At 36.6% G+C, this 10,817-nt stretch overlaps 1 protein-coding gene across 4 annotated transcripts in view; it reads left to right on the top strand.

Moving 5' to 3' along the window:
* STX17 (syntaxin 17) overlaps nt 1-10,817 on the top strand; it is a 71,757-nt gene that overhangs the window by 43,416 nt on the left and 17,524 nt on the right. For all 4 annotated transcript variants that reach the window (XM_027964392.2, XM_004004222.5, XM_060409241.1 and 1 more), the window contains exon 4: nt 1,323-1,548. In XM_027964392.2, coding sequence (XP_027820193.2) covers nt 1,323-1,548 — 226 coding nt within the window. The remainder of the gene's footprint in view (nt 1-1,322; nt 1,549-10,817) is intronic.

Below are 10,817 nucleotides of genomic sequence, written 5' to 3'. Positions count from 1 at the left end.
AAGTTAGTATAGACACACACACTGGTCATGTATGCATCTGTGCACACATATACACATTCACATACTCAACACGTACTAAAATTCCAAATAAAGTATTAGCAAATTGAACCCCATAGTGTATTAAAACATTGCATGTATTGACCAGGGAGGGTCTATCTCAGAAATATTCAAATGGCTCTATACCATGAAATTTGCCCAAAATTCATTATTACAACACATTAGAGAAAAATTTATGATTATGCCAATAGGCAATTTTTAAAAGAGAGAGAAAAGCATTTCATAAAAATCCAGCAACTTCACTGAGAAATTTAAATAAAAGAGAGAGACAACACATAGTACTGGCAGTATATGGGGAAATGGAAACTCAGACATTAGTGGTAGTGTGAATTATTAAGCCTTTCAGGGGAAAACTGGTAATAGCTTTTGAAATAAAAATGCATGTTATCCTTTGAATTCCTACAAAATATAGTATAATACTATATACTAGAATACTAATATATACTGTTACTATTTATTAGGATTTATATGCATGCATCCTCAGTCATGTCTGACTCTTTGCGACCCCATGGACTGTGCCTGCCAGGCCCCTTTGTCCTTGGGATTATCCCTGAAAGGATACCGGAGTGGGTATCCATTCCCTTCTTGAGGGGATCTTCCCGACCCGGGGATCCAACTCATATCTCCTGCAATCAGGATTTGTAGTATAGGACATTTGTTTTATGGTTTGTAATAGCTAAAAACTGGAAACAACATGAAAGACTGTTGATCACTGGGAGAGTGACTGAGTAAATTATATCTGTACTATGGAATATGGTACAGTCATTGACCAGGAAGGATACCCATTATGATATTGTTAAGGTGCAGTGTGAAAGTTTGTCAGTTATAGATTATTCTGCATAATCTGCAATTCATTTTTTGTGAAAAGAAAGTCTATATATGCTAATATTTGTATGAGCAGAGAGAAGTATGCAACCCTATGTAATAGGGTTAAAAGAAGTGGTAGGCTTGATGAAGTGAGGAAATCATTGTTTTTCTTGATGTGTTTCTGCAGTGTTTCATTTTTTATGAAGAATATTTGTTACCTTTGTAATAATCACATTTAATGAAGGAAAAATGCTAAATTCAGAATATGAGGATATGAGTTCTAAAGAAGCTGGATTTGGCCAGAGATATAAAAAATAGAAAGTACTAATTAATACTGTCTGCTCTAGAGGATACTTGTAATCATGTCCATTCAAAGCCATTGTTACAGATTGGCTCTGAATGTAAAGATATTTTATATTGAGATGGTAGCTTTAATGATTTTTTTTTTTCTTTTACAGCAACTCCGCTCCAATATCCGAGAAATGGAGAAGCTTTGCTTGAAAGTGCGAAAGGATGACCTAGGGCTTCTGAAGAGAATGATAGATCCTGTTAAAGAAGAAGCATCAGCGGCAACAGCAGAATTTCTCCAACTCCATCTGGAATCTGTAGAAGAACTTAAGAAACAATTTAATGATGAAGAAACTTGTTTACAGCCTTCTTTGACCAGATCCATGACTGTTGGCGGTAATGTACTAAGTCGTATTCTTGATCATAGTATTGTAATGCAGTTAATTAAGTTCACTTCCTTGTACTGATATTGTAGATTTGCAAATTATATATAAATCTCCAGGGATACCTCCTAGTTCAGTATGCTGAATTCTTGGTCCCTGAGTGTGACTGGAAATTTGTATCCTAAACATTTCATGTGTATTAGTTGCTCAGTCGTGTCTGACTGTTTGTGACCCTGTAGACTGTAGCCCATCAGGCTCCTCTGCCCATGGAATTCTCCAGTCAAGAATACTGGAGTGGGTTGCCATTCTCTTCTCCAAAACATTTTATAGGATTAAAAAAAATAGAGGCTATGCTGTATAGTGTGAAACATAAGGCTTCAAGTACCTACTTGTTCATATATTAAAAATAAGTTTTAAAATATTTCCTAAGGAGAAAATTAGTACTCTGGTCTGCAGAGTACTTCTCCCTCATCTCCAGGTACAGAGGCAGCCTAGCCAGGCATGCTTCTTTCTGAGGCATTCTAGTTTTCAGAGGGCATGTCAGCTCTATCTCCCATAAAAATCTGCATTGGGGGGTCACACCATTAATTTTTATGAAGTGATACTCTAAGGAAGAGGCCAGTAAAACCTGTCATTATAGCTCCTCTAAGGATGTAATTGATAATTGTTGATTACATTAAACAATGTATGTATAAAGAAACCTGAAAAAAATGATTGGTTTAATTAGTACTGCTTCAAAGCAGTTAATCTTTTTTATTCTTATAGATACTGAATGGCATAACTAACAAAGTTTCCTGCTTGAGTTGTTTACTAGAATGTGAAAGAAAGTGAAAGTCACTGTCGTGTCTGACTCTTGGTGACCCCATGGACTGTAGCCTGGCAGGCTCCTCTGTCTGTGGAATTCTCCAGGCCAGAATACTGGAGTGAGTAGCTGTTCCCTTCTCCAAGGGATCTTCCTGACCCAGGGATCAAACCCAGGCCTCCCACATTGCAGGCAGATTCTTTACTGACTGAGCCATCAGGGAAACCCAAGAATACTGGAGTGGGTAGCCTGTCCTTCTCCAGTGGATCTTCCTGACCCAGGAATTGAAATGGGGTCTCCTGTATTGCAGGTGGATTCTTTATCAGCTGCACTACTGGGGAAGCTTACTAGAATACTTAAATATAATTTTTTTAACTTCTAAAAGCCTAAGTTTTGAATTTTCCTGGCTTGATTTTGTAATTACTGCCCTTGTTTTTCTTTTGAATTTCTCTTTTTAATTTATGCATCCTATTATATTTTATACATGTTCTAAGCCACCTTAAAACTTTATGGAAAAGATGGGGTATAAATAAATTGTTGTTGTTCAGTTGCTAAGTAGTCTCCAACTCTTTGTAACCCCATGGAATGCAGCAGCCCAAGCTCCTCTGTCTTCCACTATCTCTTGGAATTTGTTCAAATTGCTGTCCATTGAGTCAGTGATGCTTTCTAACCATCTCATCCTCTGCCACCCCCTTCTCCTTTTATCTTCTATCTTTCCCAGCATCAGGGTTTTTTCCAGTGAGTGGGGTCTTTTCCATTGAGTTGGCTCTTTGCATCAGGTGCCCAAAGTATTGGATCTTCAACTTCAGCATCAGTTCTTCCAATGATATTCAGGGTTGATGTCCCTTAAGACTGACTGGTTTGATATCCTTGCAGTCCAAGAGTCTCTCAAGAGTCTTCTCCAGCACCACAGTTTGAAAGCATCAATTCTTTGGTGCTCAGACTTCTTTATGGTCCAACTCTCACATCTGTATATAACTACTGGAAAAAGTGATATCACTGCTTTTTAATATGCTGTCTAGGTTTGACACACACACACACACACACGTTAGTCACTTAGTTGTGTCTGACTCTGTGACCACACACACACACACACACACACACACGTTAGTCACTTAGTTGTGTCTGACTCTGTGACCCCATGGGCTGTGGTCTGCCAGGCTCCTCTGTCCATGGAATTCTCTAGGCAAGAATACTAGAGTGGGTTGCTGCTCCTTTCTCCAGGGGATGTTCCCAACCCAGGGGTTGAACCCAGGTCTCCCACATAGCAGGCAGAATCTTTACCATCTGAGCCATCAGGGAAGCCCCATTTGTCATAGCCTTTCTTCTAAGGAGCAAGCATCATAATTTCATGGCAGCGGTCACCATTTGCAGTGATTTTTGAGCCCAAGAAAATAAAATCTGTCACTGCTTCCACTTTTTCCCCCTTTTATTTGCCAGGAAGTGATGAGACTGGTTGCCATGATATTAGTTTTTCTAATGTTGAGTTTCCCAGGTGGCCCTAGTGGTAAAGAATTTATCTGCCAGTGCAGGAGATGTAAGAGACATGGGTTCAGATCCTGGGTTGGGAAGATCCTCTGCAGGAGGACATGGCAACCCAATCTAGTATTCTTGCCTAGAGAATACCATGGACAGAGGAGCCTGGTAGTCTATAGTCTATAGAGTCGCAAAGAGTTGGACATGACTGAAGCAACTTAACATGCACACATGCCAGTATTCTTGCCAGGTGAATCTTGTGGGCAGTGGAGCCTGGCAAGCTGCAGTCCATGGTATCGCAAAGTGTCTGAGGACAACAATAAATTACAAATTAGAATACAATCTGAGAGGTGTTACATCTGACCACTTTTCCTCTTTTTATTTACGTAGAAAGTAGGAGGCTCCTATATCACTCTCTGGCTCCAAAACCTGATTGTTTTAATGCTATATTTTCAGTGCTAATGAATCCAGTTTTACAGGTCTCTACCAGTCTCCTTTGTCCATGGGATTCTCCAGGCAAGAATACTGGAGTGGGTTGCCATTTCCTTCTCCAGGGGATCTTCCCGAGCCAGGGACTGAACCCAGGTCTCCTGCATTGCAGGCAGACACTTTAACCTCTGAGCTACCAGGGAAACCCTAATGCATCCAATTTTACAGGACTCTTTTTTTTTTTTTTTTTTAATAGAAGAAACATTTAGGCCATTATTCAGTTTCTCGATAATCTTACTTTCATTGTCTCCTCAGTACCTAAGCATATAGTACATAGAACTTGGCACACAGTGGACCGTTAATAAATGTGTTATAAGTATGAATGAATAAAAATCTTTTTAGAGACAATTTTGTAATTTCAGATGTGCTCTAGTCACTTCACTGTGTAGATAATCACTGTCTAACGACACTACCCAAAGTATTGTTTTGGGTAGAAAGAAATCTTAGCACTCAACCTTGGTTGAAGAGTATTTAGGAAGAATTCTTTTTACTGTTTATATCATTGTGTTCATATAGAATTATCACCTCCATAATGATGTGGCTAAATGCTGTTCTAACTATGAAGTATAAAGCTATGCTTTCTGTTTATGTATAGAGAAACTGGGCCTTATAAGTTCCATGAGATTAAGGAGTCATCTTATTTACCAGACCCTGTGACAGTTGTGATGTTAGTAATAAAAGTGAAGATGGTGGATTTTCTGGAAAGAATCACTGGTATCAGTCTCTTCTGCTATTTAGTTTTGAATTGCCCATCACCAGCAATTCCCTCACAAACAAAAATTTTGAGTTCTATTTAAGTAGTTTAGCCTGAATTTGCATTTTATTATTGCATTGTTTATGTTTTTACTAGTAGAATTGCTTGGGCTCAACAAATTTGGTTCTACGTGTCATCAGAGGAATTGGGTGATTATTAGAAAAAGGCAGCTTACCCAGTTTGCTGGCAATTAACTTTCTCTGTAGGTAGCTGACTGGTATTTAAAAAAAAAAAGTGATGGGGAAATTTGAGGAAGCATGTATATGGAGAAAGTGAAGAAGACTGGGGCAGAGCTAGAGGGTGAGGGAGAAGAAATAGCAGGTGAAATTTGTTTTCCAACTCTGTTGATTCTCAAACTTCTCACTTCATGGAGCACCAGATTAGCTAAAGAACTAATCACTTGCCATTGAGAGAAACTATGAAATCAAATCTCTGCATCTAGTGCAGATTTGATTGAAACAGTCATTCCATTTATGAGATCAGATACCTGAATCTCATAATCTAAAACACCTAAAAAAAAACCCTCATAATCTAAAACACTGTGTATAGTTTCAAATTCTGAACAATCTTCTGGTCAGATTTTGCTTTGACTTTGTATCCATTGCCAACATTAAGCAGTTAAAATTAACTGTCTCACTCAGTGCCTGAGTATTTCACCGAACATGAAGTTTCTACTAGGTTGTGTTAAATCCATAAATATTAACAAGTAATTGAGAGGGTGGGAAAGGAGAATAATGAAAAGGAAGTAACTAATTTACATAAAACTTTAATAGTAGGGAAAGAACTGGGTTTGCTCTATGTATGGTCTTCTAGCTATAGACTCTTTTCTGTCACCGTACATGTTTTTATCCTGTGCTCTCTGGGTTTTTTTTTTTTTTTTCCCCTTTTTTCCTATTTTTGTTTTTGGTACTCATAACAGTAGTGACAGCTTATACAGAAAAAAAAGAAAAGTGATTTGCGCAGAAATTTAAGTGCCTTAAAATGCTTTTTCCTTTAAAAATTCAATCTAATTATAAATAAATTGGTTGGAAACATGAGAGCAGAAATTCAGGAGCAATGCCACATTTCCATGACTGAGATCAAAATGCAAAAATAGTTTTTCATTTACAGATAGAAATAACAAGTAGAATAGAATGTTTTTATGTTCTCTGGAGAATGAAAGAAGCCTATTACGTTTAGAGGGAAGCTGTGATGATTTTGCTGTATCTTTTGTCCAGATTCTGAGAGTTTCTAGAGCACATCTTCTCTGCCAATCTTGCTTGATCTGAGAAACTCCCTTCTGTCTCAGTTGTGTATCTAGTTTCATTTTTAGCATATTGCTTCCCACCAAGAGAAGTGATGAGCCTCCAAATTTGATTTGTATTTAGCAAGGTGTATCAAGTCATATAGAGCAAATCAGTGCTTCTGTCTGTCTTTGTCTTTCTTACTTCCCATCCAGCTCACACACTTCACCAGTGCAGTAGGAACAGAACCTTACTACATTTTAAACAACTATTCAGAAAAGAGAAGAGTCAAACATTAAAACTCCTGGGAACTTCAGACCAGCATGTTGAATTTTATGAAATACTAGATTTTTTTTTTTTTTTTTAAATTTTAAAATCTTTAATACAAACATGAACCCCCAAGCATGCTGCATCCTGCGTCAGACATAGACTGGCGATTCAATTCACATGATAGTATACATGTTAGAATGTCATTCTCCCAAATCATCCCACCCTCTCCTCTCCCTCTGAGTCCAAAAGTCCGCGAAACCAGAATTGAAAGAGACACATGTACCCCAATGTTCATCGCAGCACTGTTTATAATAGCCAGGACATGGAAACAACCTAGATGTCCATCAGCAGATGAATGGATAAGAAAGCTGTGGTACATATACACAATGGAGTATTACTCAGCAGTTAAAAAGAAATACTAGATTTTATCACTACTATCATATCATTTTATATGTACACTGGTATTGAACACATTGTGAATCATGTAGATGTTTTTATATATTACTTAGAAGGTGTCTTTTGAATTGACTTTAATTTTCTTAAAAATGTTCCTTTGGAGCTAAGTTAAGCCATGACTCCAAAGTCACTTTATCTTGATAGGTAGGTTTATATAGATGATCAGTAAAGTAATTTCAGTATGATAAAGCTGTTAGAACATGAAAGAATTCAGGAAATGCTTTTGAATTAACTTAGATTTAAAATGGAACTTTTCCTAATGTAAAATGCAGTGGAAGTTCCTTAAATATTGTGTTGTAATTCTTACTGGAATCATTGCCCTTCCTGATATGTGGAGAAAGATCGGGGAGTGTATAGTGAGAATAGTTTGGACGCATAGAAGGAAAAAGTCTTATGTCTATGTTGCTAAGCTTATTTTTTACATCAACTAAAAATATCTTAATGTTTGAGTTTATAGTTAATAATGTTTTAAAAAAATAGAATCTGAATAACACTGCTAAGTGATACCATATTTCACATAGACTTTACACTTGCAGTTGTTTGCAAGTGAGTGAAATTGAGATTGTTATACAAGAATAGCAGTTTTGACTTCAGTGGACAGGGTAAGAATTGTTTGGCTGTCTTTCCCGCAGCTATAATCTCTCTGTGTTTTGCCTCATTATGTCTATAGTAGTTTGTAAAAGTTCAAAGTCAATGGATGAACACTGAGATAGTGATTTTTAATACAAGCTGGAATAAATGAATTACGGAAGTTGTAGAAATTAAGAGGTTCCTTTCTTAATTGTTAGTCATGCCTTGAATTGATTAGCAATGTTCTGAGTTGTAAGTTTACAGCAGGATTTTCCATGGAAGAGAACAGATTTCTTTGTTCTAAGACTCCATTTGAACTAAGATACATACGCAGTTTGGTTTCAAGTGAAACGTAAATGACTTACACATTTAATTATTTTTTTCATTGAGGGAAATCTTTTATGTTTGCTTAAAATGTCAAACATTTCCCATCCCTTCATTTTTAGATCAAGAATTTTTGTATGATAATCTCTCCTCATTTTGTTATACATCCTGGCATACTGCATTGGAAGCTTCTCTAATAGTACAATAATTATGGCTTTAAAAAGTCTTTTGAGTGATATTTACAAAGTTTTGCTTTACATTTGATCTATTAATGAAAAGAGGTATCATTATTTATCATCCTATTAAGGAAGTTGGAGTTCTTATTACAAATGGAATATTAAGTAGAAGAAAGATCTTAGAGTAATTAATTACTTTGATTGAAGTAAAAAGTTTTTTTATGTGGTAACTTAGGACATGGAGTAAATAACTCTCCTAAACCTTTGTAAAAATCAGAGCTTTTAATATGTTGGATATTTGCCATATGTTGTAATGTAAAACTTTACTCTGTGTGTATTGTTTTTGCTCTTCCTTTAAGGTAGGGAAACATATTCATTTCAGTTAAGATTCAAAATTAACACTGTCAATTCTGATAGACCTACAGATTTTAAACTTTTAGTCAACCGACTGCCCTTCCTAAACAATTCAAATAGGTTTTATTTCTTAAGAGGTAAAACATTCACAAACTTTGAAAGTAAAATAGAAATGCAGTTTTATAAAATACCATTCAGAGGGGCTTCCCTGATAGCTCAGATGGTAAAGAGTCCATCAGCAATCCAAGAGGCCTGGGTTCATTTCCTGGGTCAGTAAGACCCCCTGGAGAAGGGAATGGCACCCACTCCAGTATTCTTGCCTGGAGAATCCCATGGGCAGAGGAGCCTGGTGGGCTACAGCCCATGGGATCACAAAGAGTTGAACATGACTGAGCAACTAACACAACCACATAGGCTTAGATGAAAGGAGAAATTGATAGAAAAGATGAACTTAAGAGTCATAATGACTTATTTTTAGGAATACAGCAGGTCACATCACTTTGTTACTTTCCTGTTTATAACCTTTAGTAGATTTCCATGGTCTTCTGAACAAAGTCCAAAGTCTTTTAACTGGGCTGCAAAGTCCCTCCTAACCATCTATAATGTCTTATACTTCTAGCTGTACGTTTTCAACTTTATGCTTTGGCAAGACCAGACTGCTGATTTTATGTTAAGCTATATTGGGTATTTTCTGAGAAACTTTTTCATGTTGGTCTCTCTATTTAGAATTTATATTCCTGTCTTCTTAGCCTAATAAGAAAAAATTAACCTCTTTTAGTAAGTTGTTCCATAAACTGCACACCACACCAAACTTGGTCAGATGCCATGCCCAGCTTGAAACTCCCATAAACACTGTAGGTATCTGTATCTATTTATCTAGATATCAGTGCAGTCTCTTATTGCTTTAGGATTGTCTGTTTGTATGTTTACTTTTCTAGAATGTAAGTTCTTTGAGAACAGCTACTTTGTACTGTTCACTTTTTTATCTTTGATGCTCAACCCAAAACATAATGGAAACTCAGAAATATTAAAGTACTAGATGTTTTGAGCTTTCAGTAAGGAAGACAAAGGGAAGTAGACCTTCAGATCTCATCTCTCCATTTCCACTGCCACTGTTCTAGAGCACACCGTCATCATTTAGCACCAGACACATTGAAAAGCCTCCCAACTGGTTTTCACTCTCTAATTTTTTGCCTTTCAACTTAATCCTTAATCTGTTCTTCACAGTACAGCTGTGGTTACCTTTCTAAATCTGAAATCTGATTATGGCACCCTCAATTTCCCAGTAGTCTCCATATCCTTTTAAAAGTTCCATATTGATCTTAAGAGAAAGACAAAACTCTTTAATGTAATTTACAGTGCCATAAATGATGTCACCTTAGACTTCCAGCCTCAACCGTTGTTTTCTCTTGTCATAGTCTGTGCTTCAGCTATACTGACCGGTTTCAGTTCCTAAACTTAAGCATATTAGTCTTTCTGAACTTAATATTCTCTCCTTCCCCCTTCACGCTTGCCCTGGTTCAGCACTGTAATTTCTGTTCATCCTCAGGCTTTAGCTTCACAGCCTTGTCAGATCACTCTTTCTCTACAAGTCTCAGTTAAATACCTTTCTTCTGTGCTCACATAGCATACCATACTTACCCATATCATAGTTCTTTTCAGACTGTACTGAACTTGCCTGTAAACCTCTTTATCACACATTATATAGTAAACTCCATTAACAGTAACAGCAGTGACAGTATTCTTAATAGATAAGCCAGGCACCATTTAAAATAAACATCACCTTATTTTACAAGTGAGGGAAATAAGCCAAAGAAATCGAAGAGCTAAGTAAATAGGCAAACTAGGATTCTAACCCAGGTCTTTCCAACTAGGCCAATACTCCTAACCACTATGACTTCTTGGAACTGATTTGCCTTAGCATATTGATTGGCATATAGTAGGCATTTTATAAATATCAGTTTAATGACATTGGTAAAACCAAGGAGGAGGTAATGAGAAAGACTTGAAGGTAGAGTTTGGAGTATAAATTCATCTTTATAGCAGTGTTAATGACTAAAGGCTTAAAGGGTTGATGACTTTTTAAAATTCAGAAAAGACATAGAAGAATGAAGGCACAGGCCAGAAAAATTACTCTGAGGAAAAGGATGACAGTATGTGCAAAAGGATACATATGGTAAGAGGTGTTTAATGACAAATTTACTATTACCAAAAATGACTGATTTTTCATTGCTAAAAATGCATCATTTCCCTACTTTTAAAATCTTGTGAATCTGATGTTTATTACTAAAATAGCCAAAGAAAATGTTACTGATTTAGCAATGAAAAGTGTTATTTTGACTAGGTTATCTCTTCGTAGAACATTGGCCAAATAGAATAGTTCTACTT

Source organism: Ovis aries, chromosome 2 (genome assembly GCF_016772045.2).
Source record: "Ovis aries strain OAR_USU_Benz2616 breed Rambouillet chromosome 2, ARS-UI_Ramb_v3.0, whole genome shotgun sequence".
In the NCBI taxonomy this organism is placed as follows: Eukaryota; Metazoa; Chordata; class Mammalia; order Artiodactyla; family Bovidae; genus Ovis; species Ovis aries.
Note: the sequence above shows the minus strand (reverse complement) of the source record. Positions and strands in the feature narration are given on the sequence as shown.